General features: G+C 47.0%; 1 protein-coding gene across 3 annotated transcripts; it reads left to right on the forward strand.

Annotated features, from left to right (window-relative positions):
* Positions 1–727: 727 nt before the first annotated feature.
* LRRC32 (leucine rich repeat containing 32) lies at positions 728–23933 on the forward strand. 3 transcript variants are annotated; one of them, XM_083736667.1, is made up of 3 exons: positions 728–1079; positions 11064–11154; positions 21795–23933. In XM_083736667.1, the coding sequence occupies exons 2-3, from the start codon at positions 11068–11070 to the stop codon at positions 23727–23729; spliced, it is 2022 nt and encodes a 673-aa protein (XP_083592793.1). In that variant the 5' UTR covers positions 728–1079; positions 11064–11067; the 3' UTR covers positions 23730–23933. The 3 variants fall into 3 exon arrangements, with proteins under 3 accessions (XP_083592793.1, XP_083592792.1, XP_083592794.1); XM_083736666.1 differs by having other exon boundaries at positions 11099–11154; XM_083736668.1 differs by lacking the exon at positions 11064–11154 and having other exon boundaries at positions 939–1079.
* Positions 23934–24228: the final 295 nt, after the last annotated feature.

Genomic DNA, 24228 nt, shown 5'->3' on the forward strand with positions numbered 1-24228 from the left:
TGTGGCAGGGAGTTCCATAGATTAACATCACTTGCATTGAGCAACTGCTATCTGACCCTTATCTAGTGGAGTTTTTGCAAACCCTCCCTTCATGCAAAAAGCCAGATCTTTGAGCGGGGGGTGGGGGTGGGGGTGGAGAGCCCATTTGTTACACAAAACCTCCAACTTAGCTCTCATCTTGCAATCTGAAGGTTTCGTGTTCGAATCCCTCTTAGAACTGCCTTTTTTTGTTTTTTGTTTTGCGACTACACCTAAACTGTTACGCTTGTGGAGCTAGTTTTGAATAACACACACACCAAAAAAAAAAAAAATCCAAACACAACTGTTGCAGTGTTAGATTCCCTTTCTTTCCACACTGTGTGGGCGAAGGCACGAATTATCTCCAATTCACATCCCCCTTTGGACCATATGCTTTGGCTCTGTTGCACAGTGGGGCTGCTGTTCCTTCTCTCCAACCCCCTGACTCCCCCCCAACCACGCTTTAAGATGAACACAACTTGACCCAGACACCCACAGCCGTGCACATCTGTATCTCAGGCAAGCGATCTCTGCGACCTCCAAGCGGCGACGTTTTGCTCGGGACGCACATCTGCAAAGAGGGAATTTCAGCTGGCATTCTTAGGATTGTTTGCCTGTGTCATTGTGAGAGAAGAAGTCCTCACCCACGCGAGAGGCTCCAGGAAACTGGTCGCTGTAAAAATATTAGCGTTCAGAACATAAAGAGCAGCGCACACACACAGAGAGAGACACATGCTTTGAAATCATTACAGCGAAGCTCACATGCTTTGGAGGAGCTTCAGAGGATGAGTGCAAAGGAATCCAATCTATTGCAGGCTGATCTGCGAGGAGTTTCTTCATTCGTGAACTCTCTCTCTCTCTCTCTCTCTCTCTCTTCTCCCACCCCTCCTCCAGTGACTTAACTTTCCTCTTGGCTTTCCGAGAACCTCAGTCTGCTTGAATGCCGCAGGACGGCGAGACCCCCCCCCCCTTCAGGAGCGCCAGAGGTTCACTGGCCGAGCACCTCTGGCAAAGAACGGAGAGGGAGGATTTGACAGCGGCCACTTTTGCCACAACACTAGGTGAGTATGGGAGAGGATTTATCTGAATAGGATCAAAGGGGAAGGGGAATCTCTGGTGGAAGGAACTCCTGGGAATTTTCTGACTTGTTCTGGATACTCTTACAGACCACGGAGTAAGAGAAACATCTGTTGCTCCCTTTCTGTTTTTCGTTCAACAGCAGGAAAAATAAAATAAAACTCTGGGGCACTGTCTAAGCAACATAGCTGTCAACATTTCCCTTTTTTAAAAAAGGGAAATTCCCTTATTCCGAATAGGATTCCTCACAAGAAAAGGGAAAAGTTGACAGCTATGCCAAGCAAAGGGCAGCCGTTTGCCAACCGATTAAGTTCCCATCGTGGGGCAGCTGAACGTTGGCTGAGAGCTGCGCTCTCATCCACAGTTCCTAGAAAGAAATTCCCATTTGGCTCAAAGGAACTGACTTTGGAGTAAACACACTGATGGCTGTATTGGATGTCTCGCCCGCTGAAATCAAGAGGGTCAGGGCTGCAATCCTATGCATGCGTTTACCTGGGAGTAAGCTCCGCTGAAAGCAGGGAGACTTGCTTTTGAGGAAGGAGAGGCAAATCTGTCGATTGCCCATTCTTCCACATTTCTACATCAGTTTGCGAACGAAACATTAAAAAACCTCACAAAAATTCTCAGGCGAATTTAACGCACATCTCTCCTAATATAAAACAACATAAGATTTCTGCCCCCCCTTACATTTTTGTGTGTTACTTTCACCAATACATTCATTTTCATGGACTCTTTACCCTAACACACACTTTTTGGGGGACACAATTTTGGGGGGTTGGAGAACCTTGCTGAAAAATTCAGAGAAGTGCGGATTTTGAGGGATATTTGTGTGGTGCTTCCTTTGGGAAGTACAAATTAGGTAGGCTAAAAAGTGAACTGAACTGAATTCCTTCCCCATCCCTCCTTCTGAGTAAACATGCATTAGATTGCACTATCAGGGTTGTTCAACTCGGCCAGGTCTCATCCTGTGTGATGGAGGATGGACTAAACAAGGGTGATGTCATGGTTAGGACGACTCAGCTCGGCTCTTAGGGAAGGGTAGGGTTATTCATGCTGATGGCTGTTTTACACAGTGATTCATCCAGCCTCGTGATTAGACTGCTGTAAAGTGCTCTGTGTGGGGCTTCCCCTGGGGTTTGGTCCGGATGCTGCAGCCAAGTTGCTGAATGGAGTACCTGAATGAGCAAATATCACGCCTGTTCTGGGGTAATGTCACTGGCTGCCAAATAGCTACTGGGATATGCTAGGGTTGCCATATTTCAAGAAGTGAAAACCCGGACACAAATGTGAATATTCTATCCATTTTTCAAGGATGAATCCTGGCTAATTCCAGGAAATTCTGGACTTATGGCAGCCCTAGATATGCTCAAGGTCTTGCGATTAACGACCCAGGACCAGGTTACCTGAAAGATTCCCCAACCATTGTATAGCGCTGCAAGATCACATTGATCACCTGGGGGAATCTTTCTTCTTTCTATCTCTGGGCTAGTAGCATACGTGTGGCTGTTGTCGCATACATAACAAATCTTTTCTGCTCCTTTGGAATGTCGGTACCTATAATAGAAAAGCTTCTGGTTTTTTAACAAAAGTTATTTAAAACATTTTTTTCCATTAATTACAGTGGTACCTTGGTCCTCAAATGCCATGGCACTCAAACAACTTGGAACCCAAACACTGCAAACCTGGAAATAAGTGTTCCGGTTTGCGAACGTTTTTCAGAAGCCAAACTTGCTCTGTTTTGAGTGTTACATTTTCGTAACTTCCGATTTGAGTGCTACACTTCCATTTTTCCACCTTCGCCGCATCAAGCAGTTGGTCCCTTACCTTTCCCGCCCCGACCTGGCCACAGTGATCCATGCGACGGTCATCTCTAGGCTTGACTACTGTAATTCGCTCTATGCGGGGCTGCCCTTGAAGCTGTCCCAGAAACTCCAGCGGGTACAGAATGCTGCAGCGAGGCTCCTCACGGGGTCTCTGCCATGGGAGCATATTCACCCAGTGCTTTTCAAGCTGCACTGGCTCCCGGTGGAGTACAGGGTCAGATTTAAGGTGCTGCTTTTGACCTTTAAAGCCCTTCACGGCCTAGGACCCTCGTACCTACGGACCGCCTCTCCTGGTATGCCCCATGGAGAGCCTCAAGGTCCATAAATAATAACACCCTAGTGGTCCCAGGCCCTAAAGAAGTTAGATTGGCTTCAACCAGAGCCAGGGCCTTTTCAACTCTGGCTCCGGCCTGGTGGAACGCTCTGCCTCATGAGACCAGGGCCCTGCAGGATCTGATTTCTTTCCGCAGGGGCTGTAAGAGTTGTTCCGCCTGGCCTTTGGCTTGGAGCCAATTTGATTCCCTCCCTCTCTCTCTCTCTCTCTCTCTCTCTCTCTCTCTTTCCTCCTCTTTCTTTCTTTTCCTTCTCCTGCGATGAGGCTACATTTTAATATTTTAATGTTCCATTATTTTAATGTTGTATTTTATTTTTGTTTTTAAGTTGTAATCATTCATCTTGTTTTTATTATTGCTTGTAAGCCGCTCTGAGCCCGGCCTTGGCTGGGGAGGGCGGGGTATAAATAAAAAATTATTATTATTATTATTATTATTATTATTATTATTATTATTATTATTATTATTTTGAGTGCTACACTGAGGTCTGTCTGTTTTTGCTATTTATTTTGTGTTTTTGTTTTTGTGGCTCTTTTTGTTTTGTTTTTGTGACTGCGTGGAACCCAGTTCAGCTACTGATTGATTGATTGTGTGACTGCAGTACATTGTTTATTGCTTTCATTTTATGGATCGATGGTCTCGTTAGATAGTAAAATCCATGTTAAATTGCTGTTTTAGGGGTTGTTTTTAAAAGTCTGGAACGGATTAATCCATTTTGCATTACTTTCTATGGGAAAGCGCACCTTGGTTTTGGAATGCTTTGGTTTTGGAACGGACTTCCGGATTGGATTAAGTCTGAGAACCAAGCTACCACTGTATATGTCATCTCCCAGAAAGCTTTTATCACCTTACATGACCACACTCTGGTTTCTCTTCACATCGTATAAAACTTTTGCCTTCTACTTCTTATGTTCTTATGAACCAATGCAGTGTGTGTGTGTGTGTGTATGTTTGCAAAGAAGTGTTTGCCATTCCAACTCTGCAATTTCTATGATTCTATGTTCCAAACATCTCATGGACTTCAGGTGTGCTCCTGAAACATCTCACATACGAAGAAGACGTGAGCTTTCAGATGCTAACTTGGCTTTCATCGTTCACAATATACGTAACCACAGGCGGATATTTTGTGAAGGCTGCAATCCTATACATATTGACATGGAATCAATCCCATTCAAGTCTATGGTTATTGTGGGGTTTTTTACCCCATAGTAGACAAGTATGGATGGGACGTGGGTGGCGCTGTGGCCTAAAACACTGAGCCTAGGGCTTGCCGATCAGAAGGTCGCGGTTCAAATCCCTGCGATGGGGTGAGCTCCCGTTGCTCGGTCCCTGCTCCTGCCAAGCTAGCAGCTCGAAAGCACGCAAGTGCAAGTAGATAAAGAGGTACCGCTCTGGCGGGAAGGTAAACGACGTTGTGCGCTGCTCTGGTTCGCCAGAAGCAGCTAAGTCCTGCTGGCCACATGACCCGGAAGCTGTACGCTGGCTCCCTCGGCCAATAAAGCGAGATGATTCCCACAACCCCAGAGTCGGTCACAACTGGACCTAATGGTCAGGGGTCCGTTTACCTTTAGACAAGTATGGAGTTGCCTTGTAAACAAGGCATTTGATGAAGCCCTCAAGGAATGGATGCTTTAGCTGAGATTCCTGCAACACAGAGAGTGTTGGAGTTGAGGAACTTTGATTCTATGAATGGCTCTGGGAAGATGGGCAGAAGGGTCAATGGGAGGAACCATTCCTAATAGGAAGAAGGGGGTCACCCCATGAAATAGTTGATAGTTGCATCACTTGGTTTCTTCGTGTCACCCCTAGGCGGCCTCCCTTTTGGGCTGATTCTTGACCGAAGTGTCCCATTTGCTGTTGTTCTGTGGGCTACCACAGCTATTTCCTGTTTGGAGTATGGATGGTAAATGTGGTCTTTGCTGTCCTCCAGGCAACAGCCGTTGCAACGCAACTGTTTGACACATTTACGACCTCAAGCTGGCGCATGGCTTATTTTATTTATTGCAGAGGAACATAGGAAGAAGCTGTCTTCTACTGAGTCTGGCAGTTGGCCAATCCAGCTCAGTGTTTTTATCTGTCACAGAATTGTTGCGACCCTCCAGGGGTTTAGGCAAAGGTCTCTCCTAGACCTACCTGAAGATACCAGAAATTGGACCTGGGACCATTCAAGGCGGTAGATGAAGGCTACTTAGGCCTCCCATCCAGGAACTGGCTGCAACCAGGCCAGCACAGAATCATAAAATTATAGAGTTGGAAACATCATCAAGCCCAAAAACAACAATTTATTTATACCCCGCCCATCTGGCTGGGTCCCCCAGCCACTCTGGACAGCTTCCAACAAAACACTAAAATACAATAACCTATTAAACATTAAAAGCTTCCTTAAACAGGGCTGCCTTCAGATGTCTTCTAAAAGTTTGGTAGTTATTTTGCTCTTTGACATCTGGTGGGAGGGCAATCCACAGGGCGGGCGCCACCACCGAGAAGGCCCTCTGCCTGGTTCCCTGTAACTTGCCTTCTCGCAGTGAGGGAACTGCCAGAAGGCCCTCGGCGCTGGACATCAGTGTCCGGGCAGAATGATGGAGGTGCAGACGCTCCTTCAGGTCTACTGGACTGAGGCTGTTTAGGGCTTTAAAGGTCAGCACCAACACTTTGAATTGTGCTCGGAAACGTACTGGAAGCCAATGCAGATCTCTCAGAACCAGTGTTATGTGGTCTTGGAGACCGCTCCCAGTCACCAGTCTAGCTCCCGCATTCTGGATTAGGGTAGTTCCTAGGTCACCTTCAAAGGTAGCCCCGCATAGAGCGCATGGCAGTAGTCCAAGCGGGAGATTACCAGAGCATGCACCACTGTGGCGAGACAGTCCGCGGGCAGGTAGGGTCTTAGCCTGCATACCAGATGGAGCTGGTAGACAGCTGCCCTGGACACAGAATTGACCTGCGCCTCCATGGACACCTGAGAGTCCAGAATGACTCCCAGGCTGCGCACCTGGTCCTTCAGGGGCACAGTTACCCCATTCAGGACCAGGGAGTCTTCCACACCTGCCCGCCTCCTGTCCCCCCCAAAACAGTACTTCTGTCTTGTCAGGATTCAACCTCAATCTGTTAGCCGCCATCCATCTAACCACCTTCAGATAACCCTGCAATGCAGAAATCTCAGCGAAAGTATCCATGACAGATGGCCATCCAACCTCTGCTTAGAAACCTCCAAGGAAAAGGAGCCCATCACCTCCTGAGGGAATCTGTTCCCCTGTCAAACAGTTCATACATTAGGAAAGTTCATCCTGTCATTCAGATCCTGCCCTCCAGAGCAGGAGAAAACAAGTTCGCTCCATCTCCCGTTTGACGGCCCTTGAGACATTTGAAGACGGCTATCAAATCTCTTCTCAGCCTCTTTTTTTCCTGGCCAAACACGTCGAACTCCCTCAACTGATCCGCATAAGGCTTTCTTATTGTTATTTTTAATTAAAAGTCACCACTAGGGATTGGGGGGGCGGAATTCAGTTCAGTTCACATTTAAAGGCAAACTTATCTCATATTCACTTCCTGAAACAGTCCGAGAACAAAAGCTATCCTTTGAAATTTGCACTTCTCCAAATTTTGCAATGCCACGCTCCAAAATGCGTACCAAATGCATTTGATAGGGTAAAATGCACATTCAGATGCATACGTTGGTGGAAGCAACGTACAAAAACGCAGTGGGTTCAGGAAGGTTGCTTTGCAAATATAGGGATTCAACACAGAATTGCATAGTCACTCTACGTGGGGCTGCCCTTGAGACTGACCCAGAAACTCCAGCGGGTGCAGAATGCCGTGGCGAGACTCCTTATGGGGTCCTCACCATGGGATCACATTCACCCTGTCCTATACCAGCTGCACTGGCTCCCCATGGAGTACAGGATCAGGTTCAAGGTGCTGGTTTTAACCTTTAAAGCCCTATACAGCCCAGGACCCTTGTACCTACAGGACCGCCTCTCCTGGAATGTCCCACGGAGGACCTTACAGTCTTCAAACAAAAACATCTTGGAGGTCCCAGGCCACAGAGAGGTTAGGCTGGCCTCAACCAGAGCCAGGGCTTTTGGGGCCGTGGCTCCAATCTGGTGGAATGCTCTGCCACAAGAGACTAGGGCCCTGCGGGACTTGACATCTTTCCACAGGGCCTGCAAGACAGAGCTGTTCCGCCTGGCCTTTGGCCAAGGCACAGCCTGACCTCCTCCTTTGGTAATCCTCACAGAACTCTAGCCCAATGGTTGCCATTAATTTGATTTTGAATTGATTTTAAAATGAATTGATTTTAAAATGCTGTGTTAGTTTTATTGTTGTTAGCCGCTCTGAGCCCGGCTTCGGCTGGGGAGGGCGGGATATAAATAAAATATGATGATGGTGATGATGATGATTAATATATGTACTCTATGTTAAAGGTAAAGGTAAAGGGATCCCTGACCATTAGTCGTGACCAACTCTGGGGTTGCGGTGCTCATCTCGCTTTATTGGCCGAAGGAGCCAGCCGGGATGACTACGCCAGCATGACTAAGCCGCTTCTGGCGAACCAGAGCAGTGCACGGAAACGCCGTTTACCTTCCCACCAGAGTGGTACCTATTTATCTACTTGCACTTTGACGTGCTTTTGAACTGCTAGGTTGGCAGGAGCAGGGACCGAGCAACAGGAGCTCACCCCGTCGCGGGCATTCGAACCGCCAACCTTCTGATCGGCAAGTCCTAGGCTCTTTGGTTTAACCCACAGCGCCACCCGCGCCCCACTGTATGTTAGGTCGTTCTAAAATTTTGATGAATATTCACGAGCCGTTAAGACAGTGTGGTCTAGTGGTTAGAGTATCAGACTATGACCCAGAAGGCACAGGGTTCAAATCCCCTCTCAGCCATGATGTTCACTGGGTGACCTTGAGCCAGTCACTGCCTCTCTGTGTGACCTACCTCACAGGGTTGCTGCGGGAATTAAATCAATAGGAGGGAAGCCATGTTTGCCATTTTCAGCTCCTTGCAGAGAAAGGTGTGATACAAATGCAATAAGAATAATAAAAAAAGAAGACAGAAAATTATTTGCAAACTGATACGAAAATGTGGAGAACTGAAAAAATAAGAAAACGAGAGAAATTGAAACTTGACAATCACCGTTGCACATCATGGACACACTGAGTTATTTTAACACACAGTTTTGAAGGATCTTGAAGGGGGGGGCTACAAAGCCTGTTTTACTGGATATGACAGTGAGACAGGAAAAAATAATGAGTGTATAAGGACTTTGAGCAAGAAGGTCTCCGTCATATCACAACTTCCCGTAAAAGTCTATCTCCAATCTTTATGCCAAGTGATTTTACAGCAACCCCCACCCACCCCAGTCCTTTGAGGTTTACACCATTCACTCTTTGGGTTGCTTTGAAAAGATATTTGTGGATTTTCAAGCAGACACAGAAAAACCTAAAGTAAATACCCATGCTGACAGATCCCTTCTGATAAAACCTATGACTGATAAGTCAACCGTTCCCCAAAAGTAAAGTCAGCTGACCAGGAAAAGAGTCTATTTCTTTTTTTTTTAAGCCAGACCACTTGCCCCAAACTTACCCCAAACAGCCAGGCTCCACCATTGCTGCCACCCCTTGTCCAGCACTGGGTACCCCATTGCTAGGTCTAGAGTGGTGGTTCTCAAACTTTTTTCTCTGGGGCACACTCATTATTGAGGGGAAGTGCGTGGAACAGGTCTCGGTGTTTCGATTTCTGGGAATGGAGTTGAGAGACGACCTAACCTGGGGAGAAAACAGGAAAGACCTGATGAAGAGAGCACAGCAGTGGTTATATTTTCTGAGAATCCTCCGGAAAAACAATCTCTTAAAGGACCCATTGATGGCATTTTACCATTGCACTGTGGAGAGTGTACTAATTTATGGTCTGTGTGTGTGGTTTGGGAGCTGCACGGCCAGGGAACAAACAATGCTATCCAGGGTTGTAAAGACTGCAGAGAGTATAACTGGGTGCACTCTTCCCACCTTGGATCAAATCTATGCTTCCAGGTGCCATAAGAAAGCTGCAGAGATAGCACAGGATAGTGCGCACCCCGGAAATGATCTCTTTCAGCTTCTGCCTTCTGGAAGAAGGTATAGGGTTATAAAGGCCAGGACTAGCCGTCTGAGAAACAGTTTCTACGCAAATGCAATTCTGGTTCTAAACGCAGCATAAGGGGTCTCTATAGTACAGTGTATTTTAAAATGGGGTTTTAGACTTTTTAGGGGTTTTTGAATGTTTTATGTAGTTTTTCAATTTCATTGTTCTGCATGGAACAATGACAATAAAGATATTGTATATTGTATATCATATATCAGAATAAAAAAAAATGTTCACGCTACACCTAATTTTTGATTGATAAGAAATACATTTGAAAACAAACACTCAAAGTTTTCTGTCCTGTAATTTATCTTAACATATTCTAACCTTATTTTTCCCTTTAATACATTAAGAATCTGTTTGTACTTGGTTCTTTATAGCATTTCCGCTAAAGCCATGTAACTTCATTCCAACATTTTTCTAACATTCATTGATTTTACAGTATTTCTGTAAATAATCTTTAAATTTTTTCCAGTCTTCTTCCACCGACTCTTCTCCCTGGTCTCGGATTCTGCCAGTCATTTCCGCCAGTTCCATATAGTCCATCAACTTCATCTGCCATTCTAAAGTAACTCAAATTTAAAAGCAAAGCTACCTAGCTTGCACTTTCAGAAACAATATGCTGAAACACGGCAAGGCTTTGAAATTCGAAATTCTCTGAATTTCGCAGTGCAGTTCTCCAGCCGAGTGATGTGTGCTAAAAGGCATAAAAGCGTACCTTAAGATTGCATATAGTGGCTGAAATAGCATAGAAAAATTGCATTATTTGGGAGGAAGTTCCTTTGCAAAGATGCACATGATAGACAAAGTGGTATAGATATGTGTGCATTCAGTTCTCATTGAAATCAGGATGAATTTTCATGAGGAATATTCAAAAACAATTTTGCAAATTGACATGAAAATGTGGAGAACTGAATTTAAGATTGGAGAAATGAGAAACTGAAATCGACCGATTCTCCCATCCGTACCCACTATTTACTGTATTTTTTGCTCTATAGGACGCACCTGACCATAGGACGCACCTTGTTTTAGAGGGGGGAGAACAAGAAAAAAAAATCTCCCCCTTACTGCTCAGCGCCCCTTCAGTGAAGCGGCAGGAGGCACTGCGCAGAAAGGGGGAGAATTGTTTTTCTTGTTCTCCCCCTCTAAAACAAGGTGCCGTTCATTCACCTTCAGGTGGCTACCTTGGAAGCCTGGAGAGCGAAAGGGGTCAGTGCGCACCGACCCCTCTCGCTCTCCAGGCTTCAGTGAAGGCAACCCAAAGCCTTCAGAGCGGAGGTTTCAGGTTCCTTTCGACCTGCTCTTTGGGGCTGGCGGGGGAAAGCTCACAGAAGCCGCACACCCTTTAAGGAGCTTGCGGCTCCTGTGGGCTTTTCTACAAGGAGGGAGAAGGGACTGACTGACTGCGTCAGTCCCTTCTCCCTCCTGAGGAAAAGCCTGCAAGAGCCGTGCGGAGCTTGTGTGCGGCTTTTGGGAGCTTTTCCTGCCTGCCTCCCCCCTGCATTCGGTCCATAGGACGCACACACATTTCCCCTTCACTTTTGGAGGGGAAATAGTACATCCTATAGAGCGAAAAATATGGTATTCTTCATGATGTCTATCACAGCTTTCAAAAACCCGTTTCTTCCAACCCCTACCTTAAACAACTGGTTTGGTCTCTAACTTGGACTCTATTTTTCTCCCACTCTTACAGAGCCATGAAATTCTACCTCTTTCTCTTCCTCGCAGCGCTGAATGGAGACGTCTCAACCTTCTCAGCGATGGAACGGTCGCCCTGTGAAATTGTAAGAACTTCAGCAAAGGGTTCGAACCCAAGCAGGGCAAATCCTGCAAGAAGCTGGTGTAATGTCTTGGTTTCAGTAAGGCTTTTGACAAAATCCCCCATGATATTCTCTAAGGAAGCTGGCAAAATGGGGGTTGAACGAGGTCATTGTCAGATGGATTTGTAGCTGGTTGACTGACCGAACCCCAAGCGTACTCACGAATGGTTCCTGATGATCATCCTGTTCTTCATAAACAACTTGGATGAAGGAACTGATGGGATGCTCATCCAATTTGCAGATGGCGGCAAATTGGGAGGGCTGTAGCTAAGCCTGACAGAGGAAAAACACACCTTTAAAGTAGTGTTTGAGTTGCATGGTGTTATAAACAAAAATTGCCCTTTTCCCTTATGGGGTATCCAAGAGCCTTACATAGGTTCCCTATTGGTAGGAGAGAATAACAGAGGCCAACCAGAGAATATTGAGAAGCAAAGTAAGCTTGATCTTTATTGATCTGTTGCAACAGGGTGTTCCCCTCACCCGCAGGAGAGAGGAGGAAACCAGAAAAATGGTGCACAAGGGCTTATAAAGACTTTTGAAATTGCCACCCTGTAGATCAAGACCACCCCAGAAACATCATACATACATCACAGAAGGGGTGTAACCTAAGACCACCCCTCAGATACATCACACATACATCACAGAAAAGGCGGTCCTAAAACAGAAATTTGAATGTTGTTTTTCTCCTGTCCTTGTTTATCTCCTGTCTGGCAGGTTACTTGACTGGATACCCTGGGGAGCCTGGCCAGTCTTTTGTAATGGTAAATACTTAGTTCCTGGGCCAGGTCACAGGCTCACACCCTATTCAAACACAGACATGCCCTTAAGACAGGATTTGTGAAGGAAAAGACAATGGGGAGGCTTTTCCATTTTCCTTTGACCTTGCAGAGACAACATTTGGTCAGTTTAGGAATCAAAATGGTTCCAGGTCGGTCTTCCTGTGCTGATCTATGTATGTGCTTGGTGGTACACTTATGAACATTACCATATATCTAAGACCATAAAATTCCCATCACAATGGTCCTTTTTGCCAGCTTAACTTGCACCGGTCCCCAGGTCATGTTGTTGTAAGCCAGAAAATAGCTTATCTCCTGAGTTTACGCCAACAAAACTCAGAAACGAGAGGAGTTAGGAATCCAACATTGTTTGTTGCAAAGCAATAGGTTACAGTCAGATCATTCCACAAAACTGCAACCCCTTCCGGTAGTCCAGCCAGTGGTATTTATAAAATTGCAAACAAAGCATTTCAATTTCCACCAATCATACACATCACTACCTCATTTCAGCACTCATCTTGCTTTATTGGCCGAGGGAGCCGGCATACAGCTTCCGGATCATGTGGCCAGCATGACTAAGCCGCTTCTGGCGAACCAGAGCAGCGCACGGAAACGCCGTTTACCTTCCCGCCGGAGCAGTACCTATTTATCTACTTGCACTTTGACATGCTTTCGAACTGCTAGGTTGGCAGGAGCAGGGACCGAGGAACGGGAGCTCACCTCATCATGGGGATTCAAACCGCCAACCTTCTGATCGGCAAGTCCTAGGCTCTGTGGTTTAACCCACAGCGCCACCCGCATCCCTCTGTTTAATACACATGCGCAATAAGCAGTGGCAATTTCTGCTGATTAAGTTCTGATTCCCACAGTGTTCTGTTACAGTGTGTTAGTGTTCATGTTGGGAACCTGTGTTACGTGGAAACATTTGCACCATGTAGCAACTTACGTTCTAGCTCAGGGGTCAGCAACCTAAGGCCCATGGATCGTGTGCGTGCGCGGCCACGATTTTTGGCTCTGCACATGCGCAGATGCCATTTTCGGCGCCCCCGAACTGAGTTGCCCCCTCTCAGGCTGCGCTAAACCAGCACAGCAACTCGCTTCTGCAGTGCCCAAAATACCACCTGCGCAGACGCAGACACCGAAAATCACATCTGTGCATGCGCAGACACCAAAAATCGTGGCCGCGCACACTCATATGCACACACGATCTGGCCCATGGAGGGATCTCCGCGGGACCAATCCAGCGCAGGCAAGATAAACCTTGCTGAGCCCTGTTCTGTTTTGAGCTGTATCTTTGCGGTTCACATATTAGCAGTATTTCTGCCCCAATTTTTTGGGGGGGTGCATCAACTTGCAAAATCACCAGTTTCATAAAGTGACAGGCTACTTTTCTATTAGAGGCACACTCAAGGATTTACAGGGGTACACATGGTCCCATTTATTGTGGCCCTTTGGGCCACTGCCACAATGTGACCAAGTCAAGGGTTACTAGGACCTGGTCTAAGTCCTCCCTCTCTAGTCATTTCATACCCCCAGAACTCCCCCTTTCCAGGACTTACACTGGCATAAGATCTGCTGGAGGTATCTCTGGTTGAACCATGAAGGATGGGGAGTTACACCACCGTAACCTGAACGCACCAGGATGCTCTTAGCTCAGCTGGCTTCTAGCCGCACACATCCTTGCTGTAGGATTGCTCTCATAAGCTAGGAACTGTGCCCGCTTCACATTTCTGCAACAGTGCTAAGCGAAGGGAGCTCAGATTGGTGCAGCGTCCAAACGATGCCAGATTTCACCTTGGTTTCGTTCTTACCCGTCCAAGTACGGATTGGCATTTCTTCTTTCAGGCATTGCAAATTCAATTTAAAAAAACCAACCTGCCCAAATGTAATGTAGGAACACAGGAAGATGCCTTTATACCCAGCTCAGTAGTGCCCACACTGACTGAAAATGGCTGTTCAAGGTTTCAGGTAAGATGATTTTCCGCAGCCCTTCTTGTAAATGCCAAAGGTTGAACTCTGGACCTTCTACATGCCAAGCAAGCACTCTGCTACTGAGCCACAGCCTTTCCCATGGTGTTTGTGCAATTATCGTTAGATATCCATTCACCCGGACGCGGGTGGTGCTGTGGGTTAAACCACAGAGCCTAGGACTTGCTCATCAGAAGGCTGGCGGTTCGAATCCCTGTGACGGGGTGAGCTCCCGTTGCTCGGTCCCTGCTCCTGCCAACCTAGCAGTTCAAAAGCACCTCAAAGTTCAAGTAGATAAATAGGTACCACTCTGGCAGGAAGGTAAACGGTGTTTCCGTGCGCTGCTCTGGTTCGCCAGAAGTGGCTTAGTCATGCTGGCCACATGACCCGGAAGCTGTACGCCGGCTCCCTCGGCCAATAAAGCAAGATGAGCGCCGCAACCCCAGAGTCGGCCACAATTGGACCTAATGGTCAGGGGTCCCTTTACCTTTACTATCCATGTATATCACACACATATGCACAAAAACCAAATTGTATGTTACAGTGGTACCTCTGGTTACAGACACTTCAGGTTACAGACTCCGCTAACCCAGAAATAGTACCTCAGGTTAAGAACTTTGCTTCAGGATGAGAACAGAAATTGTGCGGCGGCAGCGGGAGGCCCCACTAGCTAAAGTGGTACCTCAGGTTAAGAACAGTTTCAGGTTAAGAGCGGACCTCCAGAACGAATTAAGTTCTTAACCAGAGGTACCACTGTATTTTTCAATCACATACAGTGGTGCCTTGGTTGTCAAATGCTTCGGAAGCCGAACGTTTTGGTTTTTCGAACAATGAAAAACCAAAAGTGAATGCTTCCGTTTTCGAACGCGCCTCAGGAGTCAAACAGCTTCTGAGGTATGTTTCTCAATTTTCTCAATGACATTTGCCAACCACCCGTTGAGCTTCGGTTGTTAACTGTTTCAGAAGTCCGGAATGGATTATGTTCGACACCTGAGGTAATAATAATAATAATAATAATAATAATAATAATAATAAAAATACTGTAATACATCAAACATTAAAAGCTTCCCTAAACAGGGCTGCCTTCAGATGTCTTCTAGAAGTCAGATAGTTGTTTATTTCCTTCACATCTGATGGGAGGGCGTTCCACAGGGAGGGCGCCACCACCGAGAAGCCCTCTGCCTGGTTCCCTGTAACTTGGCTTCTCGCAGTAAGGGAACCTCCAGAAGGCCCTCAGTGCTGGACCTCAGTGTCCGGGCAGAACGATGGGGGTGGAGACGCTCCTTCAGATATACTAGACCGAGGCCATTTAGGGCTTGAAAGATCAGCACCAACACTGTGAATTGTGCTCGGAAACGTACTAGGAGCCAATGTAGGTCTTTCAAGACCGGTGTTATGTGGTCTTGGTGGCCGCTCCCAGTCACCAGTCTAGCTGCCGCATTCTGGATTTATTGCAGTTTCTGGGTCACCTTCAAAGGTAGCCCCACGTAGAGCGCATTGCAGTAGTCCAAAAAGCACACCCAGTGATAATCTGCTCTACAAATCCTGTCCATAGCCACCTGAGTTTGCTGCCTTCCTCCTGTATGTCACTGTCTCACAGACTGAGCTAAAGGCGTCCAGTCTCAAGAAGCTGTCTTTGAAGAACTCAGACCATAGATTCATCTAGGTTCCTATAGGCTACACTGGCTGGCAGCTGCTCTCCAGGGTTTAGGGCAGTTATGCCCTGTTAATGCTTCGTTCTTGGCCAAGCGATTCGCTGGAACGAATCGAAGACCGAGCAAAGCTTTCGTTCTCCCGCCATTGTTGATTGGGATGCTCTGCGAGGACGTGGGGAGGTCAGGAGATTCAAATTTCGTTAAGCCATCTTGTCTTCAAGCCAGAAAGCCAGCTGTAACATAAAGCAAGGAGAGGCAGCCCTCTCTGTTGGCAGATATGAATATCATGCTCATGCTCTCCTGTGCCTTTCCACAAAGCTTCTTTGGAAGAATTTCCTGTTGAATTTATGCCCCAAGTTGATCAGGGAATTTAGGGGTGCACGGAGTTGTCTTAAACCAGCTCTGCTTGAAGAGTCAGTTGTACACAAACTCTGGAAATCCCATCTTTTGCTTGTTCCTGTTGGAAAGGGAATCCATGCGGAATTGCTGCCAAATGGTTGCGTTCCAGTGCTTGCTGGGTTGTCTTCCCTTGTTTTTTGCAGACCTGATTTGGCCAGAGGAGAGCTTGAAAATGCATTTCTAGCACGCGCAAGGTTTGAGCTGCCTGGGCTTTTAAAGAGCAACTGTACCTTTAATCAAAAGCTTCCTGTTTTCAGATTCGTTCGATTGCTTCCCATTACACTTTAACAAGAATGGCTGGAAGCTAGTACAATAGTACCTCGGGTTAAGTACTTAATTCATTCCGGAGATCCGTATTTAACCTGAAACTGTTCTCCGCCAGAGCCCAATTTCTGTTCTCATCCTGAAGCAAAGTTCTTGACCTGAAGCACTATTTCTGGGTTAGCGGAATCTGTAACCTGAAGCGTATGTAACCCGAGGTACCACTGTCATAATTAACACACATATACACCAGGGCGGAAGAGGATTAATTCAGGGGCAACCTGCCAACAGGAAACATTGCTGGAGACCTTAGCCAAATAGGATGCATGTTACAACAGGATTTGGGTCAAGGAGAAGGGCATTGCTGGTCCCTATCATGCTATATTAAGTGTGGAACCACCCTTTTAACCCCTGTTAATTGTGGAAGAGTAATCCCTTCACTGGGGACGCGGGTGGCGCTGTGGGTAAAACCTCAGCGCCTAGGACTTGCCGATCGCATGGTCGGTGGTTCAAATCCCCGCGGCGGGGTGCGCTCCCGTCATTCGGTCCCAGCGCCTGCCAACCTAGCAGTTCGAAAGCACCCCCGGGTGCAAGTAGATAAATAGGGACCGCTTACCAGCGGGAAGGTAAACGGCGTTCTGTGTGCTGCGCTGGCTCGCTGTGATGCAGCTTCATCATGCTGGCCACGTGACCTGGAAGTGTCTGCGGACAGCGCTGGCTCCTGGCCTATAGAGTGAGATGAGCGCACAACCCTAGAGTCTGGCAAGACTGGCCCGTACGGGCAGGGGTACCTTTACCTTTACTAATCCCTTCACAGTGCCAACGGGCTCTAGCATGGAAGCAACTGTGAGCTGTCGCCCGAGTCAGTGAGCCAAGCCCCTGGGGGAATGTGCCAATTGGGTGTAGCCTGCACTTCGTCCGGCCTGTTCATCTGCAGTTGTACACATCTTGCATTACTCACAGGCACGAGTGAGCTGGACATTGCTCAGCTCCTTCGAAAGCGTTCTGCCTGTCTGGTTTTGTCCACGCTGAAGCACCAGCAGATGTTTTGGGGAGGGTTTTCCCAGAGTACAGTCATTCTGAAGAACTCTTGCTCAGTTCTCCTTGGGAATTATAGGATTCCGGAATATTTGAGGGATCTGGGTTTGCCCAAGATGGGTGGAAACAGCCCCAGGTTGTCCTGGATGAAGACACCTAGAGCAGGCATGTCCAACAGGTAGATTGTGATCAACTGGTAGATCACTGGATGTCTGCGGTAGATCACTGGTAGATCATTGGCTCCCCCAAAGAAGCTGAACAACTGTGGCTCCCCTAAAAAAAGCTCAACGTTTTACCTCCTCCCTGAAAAAACTCAACAACTGAGACCTGAACCTCCCAAAAGGGGGTAGATCACTGCCAGTTTTGAGTAGATCACAGTCTCTTGGGAGTTGGCCACCCCTGACCTAGAGCAATCTGGGGCCACCAGCAGGTGGACTGAAAGAAGGATTTACCAGCTCCATCTGGTATGCAGGATGAGACCCTACTTGCCTGCGGACTGTCTCTCCACAGTGGTGCATGCTCTGGTTATCTCCCGCTTGGACTACTGCAATGCGCTCTATGTGGGTCTACCTTTGAAGGTGACCCGGAAACTACAACTAATCCAGAATGTGGTAGCTAAACTGGTGACTGGGAGTGGCCGCCGAGACCGTATAACACCAGTCTTGAAAGACCTACATTGGCTCCCAGTACGTTTCCGAGCACAATTCAAAGTGTTGGTGCTGACCTTTAAAGCCCTAAATGGCCTTGGTCCAGTATATCTGAAGGAGCGTCTCCACCTCCATTGTTCTACCCGGACACTGAGGTCCAGTACTGAGGGCCTTCTAGCTGTTCCCTCACTGCGAGAAGCCAAGTTACAGGGAACCAGGCAGAGGGCCTTCTCGGTAGTGGCACCCTCCCTGTGGAACGCCCTCCCACCAGATGTTTGATGTATTATAGTATTTTATTATTTTTTGGAAGCTGCCCAGAGTGGCTGGGGAAGCCCAGCCAGAGGGGCGGGGTATAAATAATATATTATTATTATTATTATTATTATTATTATTATTATTAAAGATTCACTTATCTGCTCAGCAACAAAGCTGCTTTATACTGAGTCAGGTCATCGCTACATCTGGCCTGGCATTGCTTAACCTAAGTAGCAGCTACCTGCTTCCATAGCCTAGTGGGTAGAGCATCTGTTTTGCATGCAGAAATCCCAGGTTGGTTCCCTTCAGGTAGGGCTCGGAGAGATTCGGTGCTGGGAACCGTGGAGAGGTGCTGTCAGTCAGGGCAGGCAACACTGAGCTTCATTTGGTGGATGGTCTGTCTTAGCATAGGTCAGTATAGTTAGCATAGGTCCGTATAGTTAAAGCCATGGTTTTCCCGGTAGTGATGTATGGAAGTGAGAGCTGGACCATAAAGAAGGCTGATCGCCGAAGAATTGATGCTTTTGAGTTCTGGTGCTGGAGGAGACTCTTGAGAGTCCATGGACTGCAAGAAAATCAAACCTATCCATTCTGAAGGAAATCAGCCCTGAGTGCTCACTGGAAGGACAGATCCTGAAGCTGAGGCTCCAATACTTTGGCCACCTCATGAGAAGAGAAGACTCCCTGGAAAAGACCCTGATGCTGGGAAAGATGGAGGGCACCAGGAGAAGGGGACGACAGAGGACGAGATGGTTGGACAGTGTTCTCGAAGCTACGAACATGAGTTTGACCAAACTGCGGGAGGCAGTGGAATACAGGAGTGCCTGGCGTGCTCTGGTCCATGGGGTCACAAAGAGTCGGGCACGACTAAACGACTAAACAACAACAACTGTCTTAGCCTGAAGGAAGCTTCTCAAGTTCGGAAGAACATTCCCCTTGGGAAGTGTTAGAACAAAGCTGCTGATCAAAGGAACATGAGTAAGTTGAAAAAGCGATGGGCCCCACTGAGAGAGGTCTGAAGCATTGCCTAGCCCTCAAATAGTTCCCTCGGCCGTTCCTGCGAGGGCTGGAGCCCGTGCGAACGACACGCATCCTGTTTTCCTTCGGCATTCTTTCCTATTCCATATGGAATACCCCCGAATAGACTGCGGTCGCAGAGCCAAGAAAGAAAGTAGATTATATTTCCAAAGCAGAAGAGAGATCTGGAGAAACTTGGACGGGGTTCAAAAGTAATGTCTGGGCAGGAAAGGAGAGGGTGGTGAAAGATGTTGTTGTTTAGTCATTTAGTCGTGTCCGACTCTTCGTGACCCCATAGACCAGAGCACGCCAGGCACTCCTGTCTTCCACTGCCTCCCGCAGTTTGGTCAAACTCATGCTGGTAGCTTCGAGAACACTGTCCCACCATCTCATCCTCTGTCGTCCCCTTGACAGAGGTGAAAGATGAGCCCCCTCCAAAAAAAAAAAAAAAGTGGAAAGAGGTATAGAGGCTTTGTTTGGGAATTATGATGGGTGAAGAGGGTGCTCGTCCCTCAGACCATGTGGTGGGCCGGACTATATTTTGGGTGGGGAAATGAATGAATTCCTGTGCCCCACAAATAACCCAGAGATGCATTTTAAATAAAAGGACACATTCTACTCATGTAAAAAGACGCTGATTCCTGGACCGTCCGCAAGCCGGATTGAGAAGGCGATTGGGCCGCATCCAGCCCCCGGGCCTTAGGTTGCCTACCCCTGATAGATGCAAACAAGATGGGAAGGGTGAGGAGCAGAGGTGGAAGGCAACCCAATGCAGAGAACGCTTACTCATGCCGGGCCTGGGCACTGAATGTGGCCCTCCAAGCCTCTGCGTCTGGCCCTCAGGACTTTCCTCATTGGCCCTGCTTTGCACCCTTCTTTGAAAGTATCCTTCTGGCTAAAATGTTCCCTTGAGCTCTGATAATACCTTTAGCTTCCCTGTATGCAGGATTGGGTTTGTGTCAAAACAAGCCTACTTTACAAATACAGCGGTACCTTGGTTCTCAAACTTAATCCGTTGCGGAAGTCTGTTCCAAAACCAAAGCGTTCCAAAACCAAGGCATTCTTTCCCATAGAAAGTAATGCAAAATGGATTAATCTATTCCAGACTTTTAAAAACAACCCCTAAAACAGCCATTTAACATGGATTTTACTATCTAATGAGACCACTGATCCATAAAATGAAAGCAATAATAATACAGTACAATAATCAATGTACAGCACTATATAATAAATAAGACAGTATTGTAGATGATAAAGATAATTTTTTTTATTTTTTCTTACCTGCACTGATGATAGTCATTGTTTGGATGGGGGGCTTTTATGCATTTCCACAGTCACACAATCAATCAATCAGTAGCTGAACCGGGTTCCACACAGTCGCAAAAACAAATGAACCGAAAAAGCCTCAAAAATAAAAATGCGAAATAAATAGCAAAAACAAAAGCACCAAACTTAATCCATTCTGAAAGTCCATTTGACTTCCGAAATGTTCAAAAACCAAGGTGCAGCTTCTGATTGGTGCAGATGCCCCGGAAACAATAGCCGATAGTTGCAGTGGATGTTCAGCTTCCAAAAAACATTTGAAAACTGGAACACTCATTTCCAGGTTTTCAGCGTTTGAGAACCAAGGCATTTGAGAACCAAGGCGTTTGAGAACCAAGGCATTTGAGAACCAAGGCATTTGAGAACCAAGGCATTTGAGAACCAAGGTACCACTGTGTCCATGAATTTGTCTGATCCTCTTTTAAAGCCATCTAACTCTGTGGCCATCATAACCTCTCCTGCAAGGACACTACTGCATGCACGCTATGGAGGGATAGCTCTGTTGGTAGAGCGTGAGACTCGCAGGGTTGTGGGTTTGAGCCACACAATGGGCAAAACATCCCTGCATTGCAGGGGTTGGACTAGATGACCCTTGGGGTTCCTTTCAACTCTACAAGTCTATGATCCCCATAATATTTTTTTGAAATAATTTTTATTTGGTTTTACAGATATAGAATCATAACAGTACAATACAAAAATACATATCCTTATTTAGAGATTTCTCCTGATCTCTCGACTTCCCACCTTCCCCTCCACGGGTCCTATTGTCATCCTTTTCAACTGCATATTATTTCATAATCCATATTTTATGTCTCTCCATTTTATCCATAGCATTTGCTACATTACAAGTGTTATCCAAGATAAATTATAAATTTTCCCCTTTCTTTATTGAAGTTTTGGTTTTCTTGGTTCCTGAGCTATCCAGTCAGTCTCGCCATTTCGGAGTAGTCCTACAGCTTAATTTGCCATTTCTCTCTGGTAGGGACTTTATCTTCTTTCCATTTTGGGGCTAGTATGTTGACGCATACATAAAAAGTCTTTTCTGCTCCTTTGGAATATCGGTACCTACAATTCCTAATAAAAAATCAGAATTTATTTATTATTGTCCACATAATTTAATTCTGTGCAGTGTATCGAGGTTCCTTCTTTTATCTGCCCCAAATCTTCCAACATTTATTTTTGTTGGATGGCTTTGAGCTGTAGGCAATGTGAATGTCATCCTAGCTCATTCCTCTCTCTCTCTCTCTCTCTCTCCTTTTTTGTAGAGAAGTATGGAGGCATTTTGTCACGGCAAAGATCTTCACCAGATACCTCCAGAGCTTCACCCAAATTTACGTAAAATCGACCTCTCCAAAAACAAGCTCCTGAACATCACAGAAAGTCCCCTGGCTTTTTACACCTCCCTCCGCCATCTAGACTTAAGTTCCAATTATATCGGTTTCATCGAGCCTGAACTCTTCAGAGATATGAGGAATTTGGAGGAGATCAACTTGGCCGACAACCAGCTCTACCAGTTGGCTCAGTACAACCTGTGGCTTGGCTCACTCCCCCAAGTCAGAATGCTAGACTTGTCCCGCAACAGACTCTACACTGGGATGGCTGAACATTTCATCCACAAAGCTCCTTCACTTCGGCATCTTTCATTGGCGGAGAACAGCATTATAGAAATTTCACAAAGGACGTTCCAGGGGTCTCCAGGTCTGGTGGAAGTGAACCTTCACAGCAATATGATCATGGAGATAGAAGAAGGAGCCTTTGAGATCCTGTCTCAACTCTCCAAGCTCAACCTCTCTATGAACTCCCTCACCTGTATTGCTGGCTTCAACCTGAAACAGCTGAGAGTTCTCGATCTCAGCCGGAACAGCATCGAGACCTTCCATTCCACCAAATCGGAGGAGGAGTTCAACCTGGTTTGGCTGGACTTGAGCGAGAATAAGCTCCTTCGGTTCCCATTTCTCACGCAGGCAAGCAAACTGGCCTACCTGAATTTATCCAAGAACATAATGCAGTTTGTTATGGTAGAATCTCCACGTGATGACGATGATGGCGACTACGGCTGGATGGACACATCCCTTGGTCTTCAGGACCAGGCTCAGAAGAACAACACCATCTCTCCACATCTGCCTGGACTGTTATATTTGGACCTGAGCTACAATGAGATCCAAACCATCCCTAGCGAGTTCTTCACTTCCATGTCTGCCCTTCAGGTTCTCAACCTCAGCAAAAACTGCCTCCAGACTTTCATGGCAAGTGCCGAGCTGGTCTCCCTGACCACCCTCGACCTCAGTTCTAACTCTCTGCAGCATCTGGATTGGGGTTCCGGCACCCTGGTCAACTTGCAGAAGCTCTTCCTCCAAGGCAACCATCTCCAGGCACTGCCACCAGACATCTTTGCCCACCTCCCTCGCCTCTCGCTCCTGAACCTCCGAAGCAACAACCTCTGTCTTTGTGGCTTCTATTCAGGGTTAGCCAGGAAAAGGCTCGCTGGGGAGGACCGCGGCTGCGTCTCGTTCGTTGACCTTCCTGAACTTCAGCACTTGTACCTTTCCGACAACAAGCTGAAGAGGATTCCCATGCATGCTTTCTACAGGACTCAACTCGTGGCCTTGGACCTCTCTCTGAACTGGGGACTCCACATAGAGCCCAAATCTTTCTCGGGCTTGGAGATGTCTCTAAAATATATGGATTTGCACGGGAACGGCATGACGTCTCTGAGCACCGACTTCCCGCTTTTCCCACACCTCGTATATCTCAACTTGTCAGACAACCGATTGAGCTGGTTGCCTGCTTGGTCTGAGAACTGCTGTGCCTTGGAAGTTTTGGATCTGCAGAACAACAGCTTCAGCGACCTCAAAGGTAGCAAGATTCCAACTTTGGAGAAGAACCTACGGAACTTGTACCTGGCGGGCAACCCGCTCAGTTGCTGCGGGAACATTTGGCTCTCCCAAATGATCCACAGGGCCACTGTGGAGATCCCCAACTTGGACCTCACCAAATGTCAGTACGCCAAGAGCTTTGGCTACGAAGAAGAAATGGCGGTCAGGGACATCAGGCCAGAAGATTGCAAGAAGGAGGACCTCAAGAAGATGAGTGTCTTGATCTTGGTGGCAGCCATCCTGGCTCTGTCCCTGGTCGTCGTCGGGGTGGGTGTGTTTTGCTGCTATCGCAGGCACATGTTTGGCCGACACTTTAAGGCATAGGTCTTACATCTGAGGTGGGCTTCCATCCCTACATCCCTCACCACTGGACGACTCGCATCCAAAGGTGTGAACGGACCCCACTGAAGAATGTGGGAGGTGAGAAGATGAAAGCTTGGTCTGTGGGATTACTCTGCGATGACTCATTCACACATGCAGAACAAATCTACTTTATTTTTCAATTAAAGTTGTACATTCATCTTTTGAGCTGCTGAGCAATGGTGCACAGAGCACATGATCTCCTTAAATAATTTGAACATATGTTTACAGAACAGTTTGCAAAGGAATCATGTCAATGCTCTGGAACAGTCAAGTCCAGCTAGACAGGCAGTGCTATTGTCTTTCTTGGGGCAGAGAGATGGAGGCTGGCTGGGACCAAAAATGGACTCCAGGTCAGATGTGTGGCTTGGAAAGTGCAAAGCTACGAACGGGTCTTTGGACAGAGCCCCTGTCCTTGCCCATGAGCACCAAGACCTTCAGGTTCTCATGCAGTTCTGGTTTA

Source organism: Podarcis gaigeae, assembly GCF_964106915.1.
Source record: "Podarcis gaigeae genome assembly, chromosome: 4".
NCBI classification, from domain to species: Eukaryota; Metazoa; Chordata; class Lepidosauria; order Squamata; family Lacertidae; genus Podarcis; species Podarcis gaigeae.